At 34.4% G+C, this 26,110-nt stretch overlaps 1 protein-coding gene across 1 annotated transcript in view; it reads left to right on the top strand.

The window, feature by feature from the left end:
- Window positions 1-20,346, top strand: part of LOC123666234 (M-phase inducer phosphatase-like) — a 36,255-nt gene extending 15,909 nt beyond the window's left edge. Inside the window, exons 2-6 of the mRNA XM_045600414.1 lie at window positions 14,505-14,964; window positions 16,620-17,490; window positions 18,310-18,461; window positions 19,012-19,190; window positions 19,855-20,346. Coding sequence (XP_045456370.1) covers window positions 14,505-14,964; window positions 16,620-17,490; window positions 18,310-18,461; window positions 19,012-19,190; window positions 19,855-20,101 — 1,909 coding nt within the window. The 3' untranslated portion in view covers window positions 20,102-20,346. The remainder of the gene's footprint in view (window positions 1-14,504; window positions 14,965-16,619; window positions 17,491-18,309; window positions 18,462-19,011; window positions 19,191-19,854) is intronic.
- Window positions 20,347-26,110: the final 5,764 nt, after the last annotated feature.

Here is a 26,110-nt window from a genome sequence, read left to right as displayed (position 1 = left end):
TCGTTCCGTATGTCATAACAATGGTGATCCAGATTCGCACGGGAATTCGCACGCCTTTGTTCAGAGAGGTCACGACCCCGTCGCATCTTTTATTGACAAATTTGACGATTCTTTTAAAAGACTTTTTTTAAGTTAACTTTCATCCCTTATTAAAGATTTAAGGGATGCGGATCCTTTACGTTGTATAAGAATGGAATTTTAATTATTTTTATTTGGTATATTTTTTTTATCCGTGAACTGTTCCGTGTATCCGTGTTCTTACGAAGTACAACTTATGTAACGTAACTCTCTTTTTCAATCTTCACTTACTTATATCTCCCTCTCAACTTCCGTTCGCCTCGCCCGATCTCACTTTTCGTAACGCTCTCGTCACGAATTCACCATCTTACTCCCTAAGTCAAGCGTGCGTTAAGAGGTTTTATTTAAAAAAAAACTCAATTTACTATTACACCATACAAACATAGACAAAACATTTTTTTTATATATCAAATAAAAAACGCGTGGGTGGAGTTCTACAGAGCCATTAACAAAATTAGCAAAATTTATTCAAATTTATTCCATCGAAAAAATTTAACAATTTAATCTATGGTTTTAAGTTCCCACGGATCTTGTGCCGTTTTTGGTCGAACTTTATTGGTCTTTATTTTCTATTTCATATGTTTATTATGATATTTAGATAATTCTTTATGCGTGCAAACGAAAAAAAACGACTTCAATTACATCGACGAGTAATAAAACGTAAGCAGACGAAAAAAATTAACAAACGCACTAGTCGCTACTACGATTGTCGAAGATTTCCCCTCGATTTTCTGAGATGCCATCATCAGACCCTGGTTTCCTTATCACGGTACCACCCTTGGGATATCTCCTTTCCAACAAAAAACGAATCACTTAAATTTGTTAATATACGATTAAGTTATCGGCGAACACAGATAAAATAATATATAAGTACTAGCTGACCCCGCAAACGTTTCTTTGCCATATATGTTATTAACCCGCTTAATCCCCCCCCCGCTTATAACTTAGGGGTATGAAAAACAGATGTTGGCCGATTCTCAGACCTACCCGATATGCCTACAAAATTTTATTAAAATCGGTCGAGCCGTTTCGGAGGAGTTCAATTTTTAACACCATGACACGAGAATTTTATATATTAGATATTTACGGTCGAATTGAGAAACCTTCTTTCTTGAAGACGGTTAAAATATCTGATTTTTATAATTTGTCTAATATTATAAAGTTGACGAGTTTGTTTAAACGCGCCTATGTCAGAATTTACTGAATCGAATTGATAAATTCTTTTTGTATTGGATAGTTCATTTATCGAGGCTATAGGCTATGTAACATTGTTGGTCCTCAAATCAACGCGGGTGGAACCGCGGGGCGTGTTAAGGAGGTCGAAAATGACACGATTCAGCTTGTAACATCCCGCTGCTGGACATAAACCATGTAGGAGAAGGATCAGAGCACTATGCTGCTTCACTGACGGTTTGTGGATACACACATCTGACACTAATGTTTCGAATTCAAATTCAAGCAGCACTCTTTAACCGTCCGACTAATTAGGACTTATAACCAGTTATGTGGCTGTGTCGATATTTATAATTAAGTCCAGAGCTTCAGAAAGAGTGTGTTAACCTTTTTAAGTCTAATAAAAATTAAGCTAAAATCGAAATTGTAAGTAAAATATACCTATTTAAGTTAATAGTGAAATAAATTTCATAGATTTAAGCACGCTGTGACACCTTCATGGGCTGTACAGCTTATTTGTTATTTTATGTTAGTATTAGATATAAGATTTGCTGTATTAGCTACTGGCTGTCCATAAATAAATAAAGTAAAATTATAATGACGTTCAATTGATATCAAACTGGGTCGCAGTTAGATGAGGCGTATTTAGGCCATGTTGATACACTCGTAACTACATTTGTTTTATTAATGAACTTTACGATGCACGTGATTTCACTCGTGTGATTTCCGATGCCGTGCGAACTTCGGGATAGATACGTGACGAGTTGCATTAAATAGGGGACAGCAGGAAATCATCACATCACTCAAATCCGGTGCAGTCGAACTGGGGAAGTACCTCGACATTACAGAAGATCACAGTCAAATAATACTGCTTTCAGTGTTGAGTTCCTCTGAGTAAGGTGGAGAGCGATTGGACAGGTCGTGAGTAGGGTCAACAACTTGCTACGCTTCTGGTGTTCCAGGCGTCTGTAGGCTACCGTAACTTACCAAGAAGCGTACGTCTCACCTGATGGTACACCATCACCGTAGCCTATAGACGCCTGCAACACCAGAAGCATTGCAAACGCGTGGCCGACCCTACCCCCAATCCCCCAGGAGCTCTGGTCACCTTACTCACCACAGGAACAGAACACTGCTTGAAAGCAGTATTCAGCTGTGACTATCTGTGAGGTCGAGGTTACTACCCCAGTCGAGCTGCTCCAGATGTTGAGCTGGAAATTTCTTGTTGTGCCCTACCTCAGTTTTCAATTATAATTATTATGTAATATATTAATACATATTTATTTGTATATATAATACAACATAAAAAATCCTTATCAGCTCGTAATGAGGTCCATGATAAGTAACGGAAATACTGAAAACCGTTACAATTATTAATTAAAATATTGTTTACGTATCGGTGATTATTATAATACAATTATTGTTAACTTTGTACAAACAACTATAGCTATAATATTCGACCGTATAGGTATATATTTTTTTATGTATGTTCGGGGATAACTCCGTCGTTTATGAACCGATTTTTCGTCGTTTATGAATTCTTTTTTTGTTGGAAAGGAGATATCCCAAGTGTGGTACCATGATAAGGAAACCAGGATCTGATGATGGAATCTCAGAGAAATCGAGGGAAACTCTCGAAAATCCGCAATAACTTTTTACTGGGTGTACCGATTTTGATAACTTTTACTTTAATCCAAAGCTGATGTTTATCATATGGTCACATACAAATTTTATCGAGATCTGATTACAACTTTTTGAGTAATCTTTGATAACGCGTATTTACTTGACTATATTTTCGTCTTCCTACGTTGTATTACTTGTCGATGTAATTGAAGTCGGTTTTTTTTCGTTTGCGAGCAAATACAATTATATACTATGTAATGATTAGCGTATTCTATATTTCCGCTTTAGTTAAAACTAGCTGTGCGCCGCGACTCCACTCGCTTTAATTTAAGGAAAAAAAAACGTACTTAAATATTAATGACCTTCCTCGATGACTCTCCAACACAATTTTATTTTACAAAACAAAACAAACTCTTATCTATTATTATGTGCATATTAATAATATTTATATATTGAAAGTCGGTTATATTTTGTAAAACATAAATATGTGTGAAGGACGCAATCTCGAACGCAACGATTGTTTTATCATTGTAACGGTTGCTCCGCGATCGCTGACGTAATTGCTAAGAATAGTGATTGAACGCTAATCTTACAAAAAACCGTTAATATTTCGAGTGTAGGCTATAATATGTAACGTTATGATTTATATGAATCATATCTTTGGTTGTTGAGCTATGTAATATTATTATATAAAAAAAAAAACCAAAAAAATTCTGGTTTTAAGTTAAATTAATTAGCTATGTAGTATTCTAAGAATGTATTTATGACTGTTTCTTACCGATTCCTGTTAGCAGAATCTACGTTCGGAAACGGTTTACACTTTTAACTATAATTAATTATTATTATTTTTTTTTTTATACAAGTGATATACATCCACGGACTTATGATATGAGCCCATGTCCTTTTTTATTTTAAAAACATGCGATTTTTTTTTTTTTTTCAAGGTAGATAATTAATTTATTATTCCAATATAATTTCGATTTGTATAATGATGCTTCACCAGTGTATTTGATGGCTATTAGAATAAAGTTTGGCGCGTTAGGGAAAAATGATGAGAGTAATTTTTTAATGATTTTACAATGCGCGCGCACACCGTCATAAAAAACCGACACCCAGACAAGCTAGCTCGTCAACGAAGAAGTTAGTAACTTGAAGTTAGCTAGCCAATGATGTCTTAACTTCTTACGTGCGTACATAAATAAGTACACACACATACACACACACTCACACACGCACGCACACACTTTTTTTACCAATTAAACAATCCGCACAATTTTATTAATTAATTCGACTTCGACAAACATACCAGCTATGTCAGTTTGTTACGATATTGTATACCAATCCCTACTAATATTATAAATGTGAATGTAAGTTTGTTTGTTACGCTTTCACGCGAAAACTCCTTAACCGCTCATCGTGAAACTTTGTACACATATTTTTGGAGGTATTAGAAGTAACATAGGATAATTTTTAATTGAAAAAAATATCAATCCAAGTGAAGCCGCGGGTAAAATCTAGTAATATTATAAATGTGAAAGTTTGATATGATGTATGTACGTTTGTTACTCTTTCACGCAAAAACTATTGGACCGATTTTAATGAAACTTAGTACGGAGCTATCTGGAGATCTAGAATAGTACATAGGATACTTATTATCCCACGACATTCCCATGTTATCCGAAAGTGTGCTGGCGAAACTACGTGGTGCAGCTAGTCAACATATGTATGTCATATCATCTAAACATATGCCCGTAACCGCCTGTTGAACATATTCAGTGGTTCATTTCATGTTTGGCTGGACACGGCAGCCATATGTTCCCGACGCGGGAGGGATTCCGGGGAGGTCGGCTGTCTACTAATATAATATCTGAGTTCGTATAAGTCGTAATTTGTGACAAAAATTATTTTTGATAATGTAGACTGTATTACATCATGATACGACATGTCCAGCTACAAAAAAAAATGTAAGTAGTTAGGTCTAAAACTAGAAGATCATCATCATCCCTTATAAGATGTATAGGCTGTATTAAATCACACTACTAGTATTTGGAGAAGACGTGTAGTGAGAAAATATAGACTATAATATCGCATGATGATTGTTTCGATAAGAATATATTTATAAAGATATGTAAAGAAACCGTAAGTTATGAAAAAAAATCGTTTCACCGATTATTGTGAAGTGCACGTGTTTGAACGGTTTTCGAAACGGAACGGATTTGAATTTCGAACGCTTTACCAGAGAATCTTTTTTTTTATAACTAACCATCTGAAAAAGTAGCTGATTGGTTTTATCAGAGGTAAAACAGGCCGCTAGGGTCTGTTCCATCTTGAATGATATAACTACCACTACCTTCTTTTTTACTACGCCCTGTCCCATGGAGTAGTATAAGTTTTCTATGGTCTGTGACCTGTCCTATACCCAAAGGTTGTCTGAAAGAAATTGCTCTTAGCGATAAGACCGCCATTTTACGTCTTTCTTTGTATATTTATTATACTTTTGTTACGTTTCTTTTGTAATCACAAGTAAAAGTAGAGTGACGGTAAAAAATAATAAATTTATACATAACTTAAAACTTTATCTATTGGATACCGTTATATAGATAGCTTTATCAGTCACTTAACAAGCTATTAATTTAACAAAAAAATACATTTAAAAACCACATTACAAAAAGCTTGCAAAAAACCTCTTATCGATACCATCTTGAAAGTCATTTCAAAAACGCTTCATTGACAAAATGGCGGCTCTTAACGAGAAAAAAAAACATTTAAGAGATAACTTAGATGATTTATTACGGTTTAAGTTGGGAGAATTAATTATTACCTTAAGCGTTTATCTATAGTAATACTAGCCGTGTGGCCACGGTAATAAAAAATATAGCCACCCCCTCTCTTCCCGTACGTGTCGTAAGAGGCGACTAAGGGATAACACAGTTCCACTACCACCTTCGAGCTTACAAAGCCGACCGATGGCGGGATAACCATCCAACTACTGGCTTTGAAACATAACATATACACAGGCCGAAGACGGGCAGCAGCGTCTTCGGTGTAACAAAGCCAGCCCTCCGGTCACCAACCCTGCTCAGCGTGATTATGGGCAACACACATGAGTTCACGCCATTTTTGGTGTAAACTTGTGGAGCCCTATGTCCAGTAGTGGACTGCTATAGGCTGAAATGATGATGATGATGATATCGAAATAAAATATAGACTATCTTTCAAGGTGGATCAAACTGCACACGGTGTGCAAATTTGATTAAAATCGGTTTAGTAGTTTAGGGAGTCCATCATTTATATATCTAATAGTAATATTATAGAGCTGAAGAGTTTGTTTAAACACGCTTATATCAGGAACAACGGGAGCTAGAATTGATAAATTCATTTTGTTACTGAAGAAGGCTGTGGACTGTGGTTTTTTTTTTCTCAAATTAACGCGGATGGAACCGCGGGAAACAGCTAGTATTGTACATAATTAACAATGAATCGAATAACAACAAACAATATCAAAATCGTTACACCCAGTAAAAAGTTGGGAGGTATAACGCAAAAGGAAAAACAATCGAATTGGTAACCCCCTTTTTTTGATTCATTAAATTTCTTTTAAAAAATTGAAAATCACGAAAAAAATAACGGTACTTATAAAATTTATTGAGGTTAAAAAATATAGTTTTTTTTTAATTCTCAATAGTCTGTAAACAATAAATAAATTTAAACTTAATGTTTACGATGTGTTGTGTAACAAGTGGACGGTGTAAGACGATAGGGTCTTAACAAGTGGACCACAAATCCTGCGCCCGCGCCGCTTCCGGTGGCTCACTTGAATGAACGTACGACAAATAAACGAACTAAAACGTCCTTAGCAAATAACTCATTTACCGAGTCATAGAGCAATGTAATATAGCCTATTCAATAGAAATAGGGTACCGTAGATTTCAATAAAAACATCGCTAAAAATCTGTTTTATTGATTTTTTTTAAAGCGGATACGGAAGCACGTGCGGCTGTATAATAGACAAGATGTGCCGTTCCATTATCTTTTATATAAATAATCAATAGGATATTTAGTTAAGACCGTTGCCTGTTTATAAAAAAAAAAAAAAAAAAAAAAAAAAAAAAAAAAAAAAAAAAAAAATTAAAAGTGAAAGAAAATGTCACCATAATTACTCTTATTAAAAAAAAAAAAAACAAAAAACTCCCAAGTTATACATTATCTGTCTTTTAATTTGTCCTAATATGAAAACTTAAAATTAGAACAACAAAGTCATAAGTTTTATTTCAAGTGACGCAAGCGTCGTGACCGTTACAGATCGATATGCAGGCGTATTGTGTAGGGCGGTTACAGATTTTAAGCATATCGATTTTGTTTACGACTGTAGTGCTTTCGCCTAAAAAATATTTTTTTGTAGGTGTACTTTATTTGTAGCTGACGTACTTTTATTTATTAATTAAGAATAATTGTGTTTGCTCGCAAACGAAAAAAAAACCGACTTCAATTACATTGACAAGTAATACAACGTAGATCGACGAAAAAATAGTCAAGCAACTACGCGTTATCAAAGATTACTCAAAAAGTAGTTATCAGGTCTCGATAAAATTTATATGCGACCACATGATAAACATCAGCTTTCGATTAAATTAAAAATTATCAAAATCGGTACACCCGGTAAAAAGTTATTACGGATTTTCGAGAGTTTCCCTCGAGTTCTCGTGGATCCTATCATCAGAACCTGGTTTCCTTACCAAACTAGGAGTATCCCCTTTCTAATAAAAAAAGAATTATCAAAATCGGTGCATCCAGTAGAAAGTGATGCGGTATAATACAACGTAGGTCGACGAAAAAAGCGTCAAGTAAAAACGCATTATTATATATAACTCGAAAAGTAGTTGTTAGATCTCAAATAAATTTAAATGGGACCAATTGGCACACACCACCTTTCGATTAAAACAAAATTTGTCGAAATCGGTCTACCCGGTCAAAAGTTCTGATGTAACATACATAAAAAAAAGGGTCGAATTGAGAACCTCCTCCTTTTTTGGAAGTCGGTAAAAATCGATTAGGATGTTTTAACGTATGGCTTTAGCCTAAATTATAAAAAAAAAAAACGAGTAGTGCTCTATGTACCTACGTATCTGGTGATCAAAATGAAGTCCTTGAAGTTATTGCAATATAAAAATTTTTGTCCGATGATCTGTCACGAGTCACAATCATTTTATTATACAAATACCTAATCTTTGTAGTCATTCATGTTTTTTTTTTTTTTTTAATTTATTTCTGCATTCGATTTTTGAATTTATTCCATAACAAGTTTATTACAAATTCAAATAGTTTTATGCTTCCAAATTTGAATGTTATTCGCTACATTCAAAGGCAAAAGAATGAATCAATTTAACGTTTCCCGAAACAACGCAAATAATTGTGTTTGCTCGCAAACGAAAAAAAAAAAAATCGTCAATAACATCGAAAAAATAGTCAGTGAATATGCCTTATTAGATATAACTCTAAGTACTCGTCAAATCTTGATCAAATGTAAATGAGACTACAAGACAAGCACCAGTATCATTTCACCCAGTAAAAAGCTACAAGGTAATACACGTAAAAAATACACTCAAATTTAGAATATCCTCATTTTTTAAAGTCAGCCAGCTAAACCCAGTGTTCACACTGAGTAAGTACAATAACGTCTTTATACACTTGCGCTGCGCACGCGCCGGTACAGCTGGTATTTTTTTTAATCACTGATAGTACAATGTTGCCACACGTAGGGGAGTTACAATCGGATCTTAGTAGGTGGATAGAAAAAATAATAATTTGTGTGTTGACTTTATGGGATTCTTGTGGGGTCTTGAGGAACTAGGTTTTATGGTTGAGTATTTAGTTAATAGTGTGAGTATATGGGTTGTCTGGAAGAAATGCCTAATTACCCATAAGTCCGCCCATTGTACTTCACTGTCTGTAACTATCTTTATGCTTTGTTTGTAATATATTTGTGGTGTACAATAAAGTATAAAAAAAAATAATAGTATGTAAACATTTTATGTTACCCATATGAATTAAAAATTAAAGAATATCTTAAGAAATGTAAAAAAAAAAACATATTAATTGCTAATTATGCAATTAATTTGAAGTGTTTCAGATTATTTATTAATTTTGTATATGTGTATATTGTAGATTTATAATATTAATATTAAGAAAACACTAAGCAATTGTATGAAAATTTTTATTTAACTAAAGTGTATAAAGAATATATTTTATATTTAAACCTAATTTAAATCCTATTCATCAAAACAACCGTTAGCATACACAAAACCGAACTATTTGCTATCTTTGCTTCGTACAAAAAAAAAACAGTTACTTCCTTCGCCTCGTAACAAAAAAAAAATAACAATAATGCAACGGCAGCATCTCCGTTACAATGTCAAAGTTTAATCTCGTGTATAAACTCGACCTTATTTAAACGAAAAATATTTAAAACTTAGAACAAGTGAATTCGAATTTCGAACGCAGCTGTAGCAGATGCGATTGGTGCAGACTTCTTAAAGCAACCATAGAAATATTTTCAAATTTAGAACAAGTGAATTCGAATTTCCAACACAGCTGTAGCAGATGTGATTGGTGCAGTCTTAAGGCGGCCATATTGTATTCTTTTTTTTTTCGTGACCGTTGACCTTTAACGGCAGATCATAGATAAGATTAGGATATAAATATATGTGAACTCATTTCGCGTGTTTGAATTTTTTAAAAGTTAGTCTATGAAGATAATTTGTGGGGTGGCGCAGTGGCCGCTGGCTTTTAATAATCGGTTTGATTCTCGCTCGTGACAATGCTAGCGTCGCTGTACAGATTGTTATGTTCTAAAAGTTTGTTAACCGGCATCAAAAAAGGAATAAGTTCTCAATTCGCCTGTATTTTTAATGGTGTTACCTCATAACTTTTTACTGGGTATACCGGTTTCGATTAATCATTTTTTCAGTCGAGAACTGGTGTGGTTTGATTGGGTTATAGTTATAATTAATTAATTGCAGAAAAAAACGTCTGCTTTAGACCAAACGACTTTTTTTTTTATATCACTAGGTCGGCAAACAAGCGTACGGCTCACCTGATGGTAAGCGATTACCGTAGCTTATAGACGCCTGCAACACCAGAAGCATCGCAAGCGCGTTGCCGACCCAATCCCCAATCCCCCCCAGGAGCTCTGGTCACCCTACTCACCAACAGGAACACAATACTGTTTGAAAACAGTATTATTTAGCTGTGATCTTCTGTAAGGTCGAGGTACTTCCCCAGTCGGGCTGCTCCATATTTTGAGCTGGGAATTCCTGCTGTGCCCTACCTCAGTTAAATAACTAGTTAGTTAACTGACTCCCTCTGTACTCCCCAAGTCAGCTTGCGTAAAGAAGTTTTACTACAAAAACGATTTTAAAATTCCTTCGATGACATCGAGTAATTCTTGTTTCTAATTTTTTGTTTAGTTGTTTTAATTGTTCAACGAAAAATCGGTAAAGTGAAAAGTCGTTGAGCGAGGGATGCGACCCTCGCGTGTATCGTTTAACGGTTTTCATCGATTTTTTTTTTTATAAAACTAGGGTCGTTTCGTGCGTTACCGTTTGTATCTGTCTAATAACTTTATCATTTAAATACTTAATTACACAAAAAAACCGTTAAGATTAATATCAACTATATTATTTTATATAAATATTGTTTTTACTGACTCCAAAAAAGGAGGTTCTCAATTCGATTGACTGTGACACGTGTCTTACATCAAAACTTTTAGTAATAGGTGTGCCCATTTTGATAATACTATTTTTAGTCGAAAGCTGGTGCCTCACATGTGGTCTCCTGATGCAGCCTTTAACGCCGAGTTGCACGAAAAGAAATTAAAATTTAAGTAGTGATTAAACTAATTTAATCGCAAGAATTGTATGAAATATATGAAATACAAGATATGAAAATTGTATGTAAGTCCACTAATAACGCGTATTTTATTGACTATTTTTCGTCTACCTACGTTGTATTACTTGTCGATGTAATCCGTTTTATTTTTTTCGTTTGCGAACAAACACTATTATCTAGTACAGAGTACTTTTAAAAATATATATATTAAATCTGTCTGTTTGTTTATCCGGCGCGTCAACCGCAAACCATATATCCTGTCCCTGGATCCAAACCACATGTGGATGTCTTAACGAATCTTTCTAACTTAATACTTCCGTTAATTTTTTTTTGTTTTAAAATTGGATTTCGTCTCTGACGATAATAATGAGAGTCGTGATATTATATAGCCTATGGTAGGCTATATTACGTAAAGGATTTTTTATCTGAATAGCATTAATCGACGTTTTTTTAGTTTCTCTGTACACCTACGATAAATTAAATTGATGTTAGATTTTTTGAGACGTCGAAATATAGCCTATGTATCATTTTGGATATTCATCTATGAGGGCATATATCCGAGTTTAATTACAATTAGTTCAATAATTTTTACGTCAATTTAACAAAAATACATACAAATTTCTACCTTAATAAAACAAACATACGACAAAAAAAATCAAATAAAATGCACAAACATAAAATAAAAAATAAGACAATAAAAAAAGAATCGCAAAAACAACGCCCATAATAATCATAATTAATTCCTGAAAAAACGACCGTTGCAAAAACATCAAAATCAGAGAAACCGTTCATAAAACCAGAATTCCTTAATGCACTTCAACACAATATTAACAATGCATGCACCTCGACAACAAAAGAGTTTTAATATAAAATAAGAAAGCGACCCCTTTCTTTAGACATTACCCCCGTTCCGTCAAAGTCGGTATTCGGTTGACAGCTCCGTAACGGCTAACTTACCTATCTTTGTAAGAGACATAATTGTGTTTGTTAGCAAATGAAAAAAAACTGTGTGGTGTCGTGGGACACCAGATAGGAACGAAGATCCTTATTGTAAAATATTAATTTCAAGTTCTTTTCGACGTATAAAGAAAGTAATTTTTCGGGTATACCTACATTTTTTATGTTTTTTATCGATAAAAATCCAAAAAAAAAAAAAAATTACAAAATTATCTTAACACCTTTATTTCATTTACAATTATTTATAAAAATATATAATAACTATCGAATGATATAACAAATAATAGCTAACTGCAATAATAATAACAGTCACCACTAGACTATACATTAGACACTGTATAGCCATCATACATAGACTATACATAAATATCTTACGCGTTTTTTTAAGTTACGGACCTTTATTGTCGGCTACTGTAACCCTCCGCAACGCCTCATAACTTACTGCCTCCTTAACTTCGTTCCAAAAACTTGTAATTTACAACTTGATCTAAATTGAGGTCGGTTTTCTATGTTTAAAATCAATTACGATTATTTTGTATCAATTGATAATATTAGTATAGATAAATGAAAAGTAATCTTCATATCTCGATATCAAAAAGTTATGGTATATGATTAGGTCGGTAAAGAAGTGTAAGGCTCACCTGATGGTAAGCGATTAGCGTATGTAATAGACGCCTGTGACACTAGAAGCATCGCAAGCGTGTTGCCTACCTTACCCCCAATCCCCCAGGACGGTCACCTTACTCACCACAGGAACACAACACAGCTTGACAGCAGTAATATTTAGTTGTGATATTCTGTAAGGTCGAGGTACTTCCCCGGTTCAACTGCTCCAGATTTTGAGCGGGAAATTTCCTGCTGTACTCCTCAATTATAATATCGTTTTGATGTCTTTTTGATGGTTTTAAAAATCTATTAAAATGGTCAATCGTCAGTAAATATAATACTGTAACATGAAATTTATTTATTAGTAGTAATATGTCGTATGTACAAGCGAAAGGAATTAATTATACTTAATTATATACAAAACATCAGTCAATTAGAAGTTTAGAAATAAGATAGGAACTGAACTCAAATTCAGTCGAAAATCTTATTTTTCACATAAATGTCATTAAAATTTATATGAAATTTAAAATATAGGACAATAAAAATGTATTTAGCTAGATCTTACTAAGATAAAATATTATTTTCTATATTTTTACGTTAATTAGTTCGTAAAGTCGATTAGCGTCATCTATCGATATCAATACCAAACACTTGAGCCTGTTTCACCGCACGTGAATAAAGGAATAAAGATTATCATACAAATATGTTACGAATCATAGATTTTAATAGCGGGAGGTAGTATACGTCATTAGGACCTGTTCCTCTTCAATTATAAACTACAAATCTAAGAATCACATTAGCGAATAGAAACTAATAAATGGAGTCGACTTCGATTTCGTCGTCCGTCAGAGTTCCGCAAACGGTGGAACAGGCCCTTACTCTTTCTTGAAAAAAATATTTTTTAATCTTTTGTACTCCTACAAACTTATATCGCCCTGGTAGTACAAAAGTAACGGTTAAAGAAATACGTTGAAGAATTATAATAATTCATGAGATGAAGCCCCTTTGAATCTGTTTAATATTGATTTTTACCATTATAATGCTGACTAATAAGCATAAGCATCTGTTTATAAATAAATGCAAATGTATGGTAAAATATTGATTACTAATAAAAAAGAAAATAAAAATGAGTTATTTGCTAAGATCATCTCATCCTTTTTCCTAATAAAATAAACAAAAATAATTAATTTAATTTCATAAATTTTTCCCGCGAAAAGAATTAAAAATAATGGTCCAAAATGTCAGCACATTAAAGAATATATAATTTCAAGTTCCTAAAAAAATATTAATCTACTACAAAATTCTAATTGCTAAAATACTATAAAACACATATATAAAACCTATAAACCTGAACTAACGAAATAAATAAAAAAACCTAGGCTGTAAGAAGCTAATCCTTTGCCACTTGCAAATATTGAGACATAAAAAACACGTCATTTGCTTTGACAGTTCGATATCACAAAGCGCGCGAACCCGGTTCTTTTATTACTACCTCAAAAAATTTACTATATTTAACATTTTAAAGTTAAAGTACTAGTTTCAAAATGTGTTTTAAACTTTCACATAACCTTTGTGATGATGTACGAGGTATTGAAACCAGTTTTTATTTATTTATTAGTTCGATAAACGACCGTAGGATACTATAACCCCATCGTTCTATGGTGTATGGGGATCGCTATTGTTACCGATATCGGCCTGAAGATTCCGTGGGATTATGGTTTCCTTAAATCATAATACATACGCTCGGTTATTTAATATGGGGCGAAGATATGTTACTGTTTAATATTCTCAATAATAATGTAACATGTTCGATACATAGAGCTATTGTTTTGAATAGGTATTATTTTATACATATTTTTAATTCAATTTTAGGTAGTTAATAAGCTTTTTTGTAACAGATATTATATACGATTCCATATAAAATAATGTTGATGCCTTGTATGGATAAAGTCAGAATTTATAATCAATATTATTATTTTAATAGTTCTAACCCACAACCATTTTATTAGAGAAACTAAGTTCCACATGTAGTGTATGTGTGCAACATTTATTATGGAGTAGCAACATTAAATTAGGTACATAATATTGTTAAAAAAAATAACATTCAATAAAAAATAAACTTATCAAAGATTACAACAACAATCCATATTTCATTATCTAATAACTAAACCTTGTTCCAGTTTAATCACGGACAACTTCAGAATCAACTCCGGAAACAGCTCTACTAAGCGGAAACAAGAGGAAGCCAAAACAATCAACTACAGAAGTAAAATGATTCCGCACTCTCTCGACCTGAACAGAAAGCAGTCACCGTTAAACTCACCGATATCCACACCGAAACGGAGAGTCCTCGGCGAAATTCAAAACTCACCGTTATTCATACAAAAAACCTCACCAACCATAGAAAGGTTACGTGGTACGACAGACAAATCACCGATAATCAAAGATTCATTATCTCCATTGACGAGTAGATCGAATAAAATGAAACGTTCAAAATTAAGTCGAGTCTACGAAGAACGATCAAAGTTTAAATTGGATAAGGAGAATAGGAATACGGAGTTTCTAGATGTCACCGAGGAGACAAGGGACTGCTCCTTCAGTGGGAGTTCAACGAACTTAGCTCAATGGTCCCAGGCTAAGGTTTGTACCTGGATTAATTTTTACTTGTCGGTAAATATTGTTCAGGGGAACCACCTTTATAGGTAAATGTAGACTTTGTTTCTTAAAGAGGATACTTGGAGTTTTTAACCGACTTCCAAAAAAGGAGGAGGTTCTCAATTCGACTGTATTTTTTTTTTTTTTTTTTTATGTATGTTACATCAGAACTTTTGACCGGGTAGACCGATTTCGACAAATTTTGTTTTAATCGAAAGGTGGTGTGTGCCAATTGGTCCCATTTAAATTTATTTGAGATCTAACAACTACTTTTCGAGTTATATCCAATAATGCGTTTTTACTTGACGCTTTTTTCGTCGACCTACGTTGTATTATACCGCATAACTTTCTACTGGATGTACTGATTTTGATAATTCTTTTTTTGTTGGAAAGGGGATATCCTTAGTTTGGTACCATGATAAGGAGACCAGGATCTGATGGTGGGATCCCAGAGAAATCGAGGGAAACTCTCGAAAATCCGCAATAACTTTTTACTGGGTGTACCGATTTTGATAATTTTTAATTTAATCGAAAGCTGATATTTATCATGTGGTCACATTTAAATTTTATCGAGATCTGATAACTACTTTTTGAGTAATCTTTGATAACGCGTAGTTGCTTGACTATTTTTTCGTCGATCTGCGTTGTATTACTTGTCGATGTAATTGAAGTCGGTTTTTTTTTCGTTTGCGAGCAAACACAATTATTTATATTATATATTATAATTGTAATTGGTTTCTGTAATTTTCTAATATGTATAAACTCTAATTGTGTATTATTATAACTGTAAATTCACCTTAAATAAATAAATAAATAAAATAAAAATAGATAATTAGCTGACCTGGCGAACTTCATACTGCCATATTTATTTTCGTGTATATAATAATTTTATATATTGTGGTAAAATAAAGCCAATATTTTAGGTTGGACAACGTTATATATCTGTGCAAAATTTTGTTCAATTATGTCCACATTTTTGTCTCCGTTGGTCACATTTTGCAATTATACACCTATAAATTCTTATTTATTAATTAAAAACAGCAGTTTCGATATTATTAACTAACGATTATATATAATATTTTGAAATGTGACGTCACAAATTTTTTGATCCCTCTTCACTCGTGTCACAACGTCACACCTCACACCCCTTAACGTGTAACGTAACTTATGAATGACCTTAATCGGAACTCTATATATTAAATTGTATTTAAAAGAAAATTCAAAAAGTAACTCACTTTTATTAAAATTTCCTAATTCGCTTCAGCCTGTAATATCCCACTGCTGGGCATAGGCTTCATTCTCCGTGAAGTAGAAACAACAGAGCTTATTCCACCACGCTGCTCCAATACAGGTCGGCGGATATATTACCTACTATGAGTAATGATCGCTATCAGGTGTACATGATAACAATTGGGACCGACGGGTTAACGTGCTCACCGAGGCACGGTGGGGAGACCCACAAGGGCAGCACAAACACCCAAACCACGGCAAATATCTGTATGGCCAATACAAATGTATGGGTCATGTGCGGGGATCGAACCCGCAACCGCCAGCGCAATAGCCACAAACCAGTGATGTGACCGTTCCGCCAACGCGTCGTAAACTATTACAAACTAACGAATTCAAATTTTTATTTCCAGCTTGACTTCTCAGATGCCTTACCACCGAAGCCTATCGCGGAAAAAGAATCTGACAACTTGGACATATATGTACCGGATAAGGAAGTCACTATTGATCAGGAATTTGAAACATTACACGACTTAGAGGAGGAATTTGACTCGGATAACTTTGATACGTGCACAAAATATGAAATAATATCCACCGACAGTCCGGATATCATATCAAGCGGTCGAACAACATCGAGAAAGATAAATTCAAGGAACTTCAACTTCGGGGCTCCGCTGTCCGACACCGAACAGTCAACTTCTTTCAACAGACCGATGACAAGCGTAACCAGGATGCTCACCTTCGAAGAAAGCTTCGAGTTCACATCGCCAGCTAAACGAGCTCCTCACAACCTCTCCGTGAAGAAATCCTTGAAATTCATCGAGACTTCACCGAAAATTTCCAATGAGACTCAATCCAGCAGTTCCATAACTCCGACCAAACTTGAAGCGTTTCCATCAGAATCGACGACGTCCGTTGAAAGTGGGTTCGTATCTGAATTCGAAGAGCCGTTCCTTGAAATCGATTCCGTAACGCAATCCCCGAAGATCGATAGCCTCAAAGACTTGATGTCCGCGGATATAACTGACTGCAGGTACTCAAAGAAACTCCAGAGAAGTATTAGCTACAATCCGGAAACTTCCAGAGCTAAGGTTGCCCTGTTTCCTATACTAGAAAGTCCGGAAAAGAAGTCAAATAAACGGACGGACAGGACTGATGAAGAAAACATATCGATCAAAAGGAAAAAATCAAATTGTGAAAGTCCTAAAGCGGATAGACACAGGCCAGTGCTACATCGGGCTTTCTCGGAGAACAATGCATCTATAATGTCAGCGTTGGCGAGATGTGAGTTACCCTAACCTTATATGTATTTTATACAACTAGGTCGGCGAACAAACTTATGACTGACCTGATGGTAAGCGATTACCGTAGCTTATAGACGCCTGCAACACCAGAAGCATCGCAAGTTGCCGACCCTACAACCAATCCCCCCCCGGAAGATCTCCTTACTCATCGCAGGAATACATCACTGTTACCTGTGATCTTATAGCTAAATTTCATTAAAATCGGTCCAGTAGCTTTGGAGATTAGTCCGGACAAACATTGTGACATGAGATTTTTCTATATATAGATTATTATGTAGTCTTTGACATTGTAAGTCTAACTTTACCGATTTTGAAAGTTCTTTTACTCATAATAATCATATTGAAATAATCTTGAAGCTATGGAACCTATTTTAATATTCACTATAAGGGGTCACGTATTACATAAACAGAATTTTAGTAATTTTTAACCCCCCTTGTCAGCGAAAGTCAGCAAAACCCTCCCGCTATACTTAAGTAAACATAGGTATATTTTTTATATACAGAAAGATAAATATATATTGCTGAGGTAACCAGACTAGACCACACAGGTCATCAAAAATAATCAAATCAAAGACCTACCTACCTAATCTATCCCCCTTCAGTATTTACGTAATACTTTAGTGACACCTTATCTGTTTTCTTCTTGAAATAGGCTATATTCCCTCATACTACGATTTATAACAAAAGAAAACAGAGTATTTGAAATCTTTTAAAGAACGTATGGGACTGTCGACATTTCGTTAGCTTTTGCTCAAAGTTTTAAACAATATATTTATAATTATAATATTATCCCCCACAGCGGTGGTAGATCCAGATCTGATCGGAGACTTCACACTACCATTTGCTCTGCCACTCACAATCGGTGACCACTCCGATCTAAAATCAATATCCTGTGAGACCCTCGCCTCTCTCTTACGGGGTGAATTCACGGACAGCATCAATGAATTTCAGGTGAATATCATTTTGTTAGATTTTTTTTATATCACTAGGTCGGCAAACAAGCGTACGGCTCACCTGATGGTAAGCGATTACCGTAGCTTATTGACACCTGCAACACCAGAAGCATCGCAAGTGCGTTACCGACCCAATCCCCAATCCCCCAGGAGCTCTGGTCACCTTACTCACCAACAGGAACACGATACTGCTTGAAAACAGTATTATTGATCTTCTGTAAGGTCGAGGTACTACCCCAGTCGGGCTGCTCCATATTTTTAACAGGAAATTCTTGCTGTGCCCTACCTCAGTTCCTGCTGCTAGATAACTGTTTTATGGTAGAAAAAAGTATTATCATTAAAAGTGAAGCCACCACAGGCTCTGAATGTAGATTCCGCAGAGGAGAATCGGCCAGAAATATAATATATAAACTGTGTTTTAGTACAAAATTAGTAATATCTTGCATGAAATACAGCGTCACTGAATCCACACATCTTAATCTTGTACCGTTTCAATAAAAAACTTTAAATTTATTCGCAATGGCTAACCTAAAAATAATAATCCACAGGTAATAGACTGCAGGTACCCTTATGAGTACGAAGGTGGTCACATCCTGGGAGCTGTGAACCTATACACTCCAGCTCAGATCCTGACGTTGGTGAACGAGCCCGTCCAGCCCAAGGACGGAGACAAGCGGAACATCCTGGTCTTTCACTGCGAGTTCTCGTTGGAACGGGGACCGAAACTGTAAGTTGAGGAAAATAATAAATCTATACTATGGACGCCGCGTTGGCGCAACGGTTACAGCCATGGATTGGACCTGTTGCGCTGGCGGTTGCGGGTTCGATCCTCGCACATGACAAACATTTGTGTTGGCCATACAGGTGTTTGCCGTGGTCTGGGTGTTTGTGCAGTCCTTGTGGATCTCCCCACCGTGCCTCGGAGAGCACGTTAAGCCGTCGGTCCCGGTTGTTATGATGTACACCTGATAGCGATCGTTACTCATAGTAGGGAATATATCCGCCGACCCGCATTGGAGCAGCGTGGTGGATTAAGCTCCGATTCTTCTTCTATATGGGGAAAGAGGCCTATGCCCAGTAGTGGGATATTACAGTCCACCAACCCGCCGGCTCCGATTCTTCTATACGGAGAAAGACGCGTATGCCCAGCAGTGGGGTGTTACAGGCTGAATGGATGAGTTTGTTTGAACGCGCTATTCTCTGGAGCTACTGGTTCGAATTGACCTCTTTGTGTTGGACAGTCCCGTTTTCCGAGGAAGGCTTATAGGCTATATAAAATTTTTTTGTTCCTCAAATCAACGCGTTTGAAACCTCTAGGCTATCTTAAGTTTCAATCTGCTTTTTTTAAAATATACAAACATTAAAGAAAACGGTTTTTTTCTTTCTTTTAGGTCCCGTTTCCTTCGATCGTCTGACCGCGCGAAGAATAAAGAAAACTACCCCTCTCTCTGCTACCCGGAAGTATACCTACTACATGAGGGCTACCGGGCATTCTACCAGCGGTTCCCGGACCTATGCTCGCCTACCGGATATACCGCCATGTTGGATCCGCAACATAAACATCTCCTGCGGAAACACAGATCTGTACAACAACCATCTTCGTCTCATAACACGAGGCGTAATAGGCTTATTCTATAAATGTGCAATAGATATTAAAATATTGACGGTCTACTGAAAAGACCGTGGTCTACTCGAAAGACCGGAGTGAATTATTGTTTAAAATGTCTTATGGATGTTTCAAATTGATTAAAATTATGTTTTTCGTGGAATTTACTTCGGTCTACTCAGTAGACGGTTTGAGTAGACGGATTTGATGACAGCGTTTTTTTAAGTCGCGAAATTTTTTATAAAAAAATTTATTTTTTATTGTAAATATGAGAAAATTATGCCATATTAATTTTAATTTTAAGTGATAAGTACAAAATAGTTAGGAAATTAGTTTTAAGTTCATTTCCCACCTCTGTAGGATAACTTTATTATAAGTTTTTACTGCAATATTAAGGAAAAATTACGACGTATAAAAAAAAAAGAAAAAAAAAAACTATATTAAGCTTTAAAATTTAAACTTGTGCCGTAACAGACCCAAGATAGTTTTAAAATAGTAATTTAGAAAAAAGGCCATATTTTATGCTTTTGACGGTTATGTAAATACTAACTTAGATGTAAACAAGCCTTTTAATTCGTACTGATATGATTTAGTTTTAAATTCATTACGTGTAACTGATAGGCCATAATACATCACGCTATGACTCAAGAGCGTAGATATAGTCAGTCTATCTAAAGATTTTAGAAGAGTACGCAATATATATAATTATTCCAGTGATTTTATTCTGAAATTCTCTTTTCTCATACTTTTTATAATCTATAAGAATAAAAAAAATATATTTGTTACGTGACCAATGAACTTATAAATATTACTTAGATACACTTTTATTATCTCTGTACAAAAATAATACAGATTATTTTTTTAATTAAAAAAAATAGTAACTTTTAATTTAAAAAAAAAAAACTAAATTAAAAAAAAAGTTTTTTTTTTTTTTTTTAAATAATACCGCCAATAATTTGACATTACGAATTTTTTTAATAAGTTTTTTTTTTAATAGTAAATAATAATTACGAATTCAAAACGAAAGTAGCGGCCATGTTGTCACGATGTTTAAACCAAGGATTTTTAACATATTTTAATATAAATAGATCATGACAATAATAAAATAATGGCAATATTCGATACGCTTCTAGTTAATTGGAGGGAAAATAAAGATTTATTTTATTATAACGATTAAGAACTTATGACTATAATGGAACAACTTTTTCCGATTTCATCGCGATTTATTAAGTTTTTCAGATGGTCGACGTTTCGGATACTTTAGCAGTTGTTTCATTATAATGAGTGAAATTCGCGTAAACATTAGAAAACTAACTAGTTTCAAAATTCTTACTTGACTGGGAAATAGAGGTCATCTGTACATTACGTCACACGAATGTCACGATTTTTGGACCCGTCACCCGTTCTTGTCAGTCTCCTATGGGGGGGGGGGGAATCGGGGATAGGGTCGCGTTTGCAATGCTTCTGGTGTTGCAGGCGTCTATAAGCTACGGTAATCGCTTACCATCAGGTGAGCCGTACGCTTGTTTGCCGCCCTAGTTGTATAAAAAAAAATTCATGAGGCCCCCTACTTAATGACGTCACATGTTTTGAAATTCTCCCCACCTATAATATTGAATTTGATTGTGTCACAAAATTTTGGACCCCACCTTTGTCACAATCTCACACTTCGTCAACCCCCTAACCCCTTAACGTGTGACGTAGTTATGGATGTATTATGTATTTGTAAATATTGTATATATGTAAAATATTTCTAAAACTTAAAGCATACATACATACATACATATAATCACGCCTCTTTCCCGTAGGGGTAGGCAGAGACCACTTCTTTCCACTTGTTACGACCCTTACATACTTCTTCGCTTTCATTATTCCCTTCATACATGCTCTTCAGTTAAGGGTACTCTTGACCTGGCCTTTTTTCAAGACGTCCCCTATTTAGTCTCGGAACGTCCGCCTGGGTCTACCCCTTCCAACTCTTCCATCCACACTCTCCTTATACACTTTTTTCGTCAATCGTTCTTCACTCATTCTCTCGACATGACCAAACCATCTGAGCATACCTTTCTCAATTTTTGTCACTACATCTTCTTTCAGACCACAACGTTTCCTTATCTCACTATTTCTTATCCTGTCACTCAGTTTAACTCCTACCATACTTCCTAACGCTCTCATCTCAACTGCATTTATTCTGCTTTCATGTTTCTTCTGCCATACCCTACTTTCACTTCCGTACATGAGTGTCGGAACCAACACCCCCTCCTGCACAGCCAAACGAGCCTCGTTAGGCACCCTCCAACTGCTCATCATCATTTCAGCCTATTGCAATCCACTGCTGGACATGGCCTCCACAAGTTCGCGCCAAAAATGGCGTGAACTCGTGTTGCCCACAGTCACTACGCTGGGCAGGCGGGTTGGTGACCGGGTTTTTCGGGTCTTCGACCTGTCTATTTTAAAGCCAGTTGGATGGTTATCCCGCCACCGGTCGGCTTTATAAGTTCCAAAGGTGGTAGTGGAACCGTGTTATCCCTTAGTCGCCTCTTACGACATTATGAAATATACTTAACAGCAAAGTTGTAGTTCAAAAATATTGTTTACTGATCTGTGTGTAAATTAATTTATCTAAAAATCTAAAATATGACTCACAAGGTACTAAAACTATTACGGCATGTTCAAATTTAAAAAATGACACTTTATAAGCATCACAACAATTCCTTTCGAATCCAGTCTTAATGTAGTGTAAATAAAAAAAAAAGTAATTTTAATTTCGTCCCTATTTTCAATAATGTTACTTTTATTTTCAAATTTAAAAATTGTGGAAAATTTTAGTTAGAACTCCGGTTTTAATTTTAAATTTATTTTTCAAAAAAAAAAAAAAATTTAATTCTGATTTCTATGATTTTATTTATATTCTCAAATATATATTTTTTTGAGATTTCAGGCTAAAATCTCGAGAAACTACGCTTACTAGTATATAAATGTAAATAGTAGTATTAAAAAAATTAAGTATGGACTTTGTACGGAATTTTATAATTTCGAAAAAAAAAAAAAAAAGTTTTTTAGTTCATGTATTACGTAAACTAATATATTGTGTACATTCTTAAATTTAACTGTTATTATAGATTATGAAAAGTGAATTTTTTAGTTTTTATTTTTGTAAGGATGAATAAACAAATTATAAATATACATACTTCTTTTAATTGAAACCTTTTAAAAAAGTCTGCTGAAACTTCTTAACACCTTTGCCTTTATTAAAATCTGAATTTAAAAAAAAAAAAAACGAGTGCTTTAGACCACACGACTGAAGTAAAACCTACGAAACGTAACTCTCTATCTACACTAACTTATATCTCCCTCTCAACTTCCGTTCGCCACGCCCGATCACACTTTTCGTAGCGCACTCGTCACGCATTCATCAGCTTACTCCCCAAGTCAAGCGTTCGTAAAGAAGTTTTACTTCGAAAATTCTTACGAATTCTTCTCTGCAGAACATTCTGAATCGGTGGTAGCTTCACTCTGAACGATAATTTATAAAAATCTGATATAATTTTAATTTTTGAATGACTATTTAAAAGTAATTTTAATATCTGCTTGGATAGTGTAATATTTCATCAGACTTTCCATTGTCTGTATGCTTAGATCTTAAAAACTACGCAACGGCAATTGATGCGGTTTTCTTGAGTAAATAGAGTGAAATGTATAATACATGCACAATATAGAAGATGAACACTGATAGTTTTTGCAACCAGGTCCTAGTTTATTATTATAAATGTAGATGTAAGTTTGTTTGTTACGATTTCACGCGAAAACTGCTTAACCGATCATCATGAAACTACACATATTCTTGAAGGTATTAAAAGTAACATAGGATACTTTTTATTAATAAAAAAAAAAAAAAAAATTCAATGCCAATGAAGCCGCGGGGAAAAGTTAGTAATAAAACAAGTTCAAATAACATACAAGATTTTATTTTACATCAATATATTATTTTAAAAGTGAACAGACACTTGATAATATAATTTATATTATATTTTAAAAATATTTGACAGAATGTAAATCTTATCCTATAACAATACAATTAAGTTGCTTATTAATAATTGTGTTTGCTCGCAAACGAAAAAAAAACCGACTTCAATTACATCGACAAGTAATACAACGTAGATCGACGAAAAAGTAGTCAAGCAACTACGCGTTATCAACGATTACTCAAAAAGTAGTTATCAGATCTCGATAAAATTTAAATGTGACGACATGATAAACATCAGCATTCGATTAAATTAAAAATTATCAAAATCGGTACACCCAGTAAAAAGTTATTGCGGATTTTCGAGAGTTTCCCTCGATTTCTCTGGGATCCCATTATCAGATCTTGGTTTCCTTATCATAGTACCAAACTAGAGATATCCCCTTTTCAACAAAAAAAGAATTATCAAAATCGGTACATCCAATAGAAAGTTATGCGGTATAATACAATGTAGGTCGACGAAAAAAGCGTCAAGTAAAAACGCATTATTAGATATTACTCGAAAAGTAGTTGTTAGATCTCAAATAAATTTAAATGGGACCAATTGGCACACACCACCTTTCGATTAAAACAAAATTTGTCGAAATCGTTCAACCCGGTCAAAAGTTCTGATGTAACATACATAAAAAAAAATACAGTCGAATTGAGAACCTCCTCCTTTTTTGGAAGTTGGTTAATAAAATTACCATATATTGTATATAACTTATATTTAAAAAAAAAAAGAAATTATATTTTTATTTGGGACAATCAATTTTTTTTTTATGTTGAAGTAAAACTTCTAACGTGCATGAGGGTAAAATTTTTACGGATGAAACAGCAACGTTTTTGTCGAACTACGGTAGATAGAGCTGACTAGCGCGTACTATAAAAACTAGGTTGTTACATTAATATCGATAGTATTACATTGTAAACTAACTAGATGGCGCTGGAACGGAAATCTAAAGTTTTAGATTTGTATAAATATAAAAAAGACTTAAAAATTAGTTTGCCAAAGAAGTTTAGCTTCTGACATTTGTACTGTGTACTCACGCACGTACTTTTTTATATAACTAGGTTGGCAAACAAGCGTACGACTCACGTGATGGTAAGCGATTAAAGTAGCCTATAGACGCCTGCAACACTAGAAGCATCGCAAGCGCGTATCGGATTCTAAAGGATTACTTCAAAAAGGATCATTAAAATCGCTACACCCAGTAAAAAATGATTTTTACATTATTTTGAGGTGTACCTTTAGTAGAATAAGGACCTACTTTTTCTTCGAAGTTGGTTAAAAGCTATTATAATAATAAAATGTAACAAAAGTGAATGGTTACGAAATTAGAAAACTTGATATGAAGTATTGAATAGAATAAGAATAAGAAAAAAGGCGATTGATTATGAATTTCTGAGTAGGAAATGACGTGGCAAAGTTCGTAGGGCCTATGGGCTAAGACGTTAGGGTCTGAAGGCGGTTATTAAGCAACTTAGGAGCCCCCTGCCAGGTGGATCGATATATTAATAAGATTGAGGGTAAGTACTGGTTTCTGTCGAGATTAATTAATGGAGATTTATACAAATAACCAATAGGGAATTGGGAATATACTTTACGGTCTTGAGTGTCCGAAGAGTACGCCCGAACCATTAAGTATTTTTTTTTATTTCGATTGGATTTAATTGCAAGTAAATATTACATAATTATAAATTATAAAGAAATAGTTAGCGACAATGAGCAATGAGATTTCAATGTAACTTTGATTGTTACTTCTCTTGTAAGAAAAATCTGATGTGAGATTATATTTCTGAAAGAATTATAAATAGTATTGTTTTTTTTGGCAATATAATTACATATTATGTTTCTTTTCAATTACTAAGTCACGAATTTTCTTTAAAAAATATTATAATAAATATTATCAGCGCCATCTTCTTCTTGCGTCTTACGTTAGAACTATAACAAATTGACAACAGATCATAGTATTGCAACATTCTGATAGATGGCGCTATCACACAAATTTTAATTCCTACACAAATTGCTATATTT

This window comes from Melitaea cinxia, chromosome 25 (genome assembly GCF_905220565.1).
Source record: "Melitaea cinxia chromosome 25, ilMelCinx1.1, whole genome shotgun sequence".
Classification (NCBI taxonomy): Eukaryota; Metazoa; Arthropoda; class Insecta; order Lepidoptera; family Nymphalidae; genus Melitaea; species Melitaea cinxia.
The sequence above is the reverse complement of the archived record's forward strand: the minus strand, read 5'-3'. Positions and strand labels throughout refer to the sequence as shown.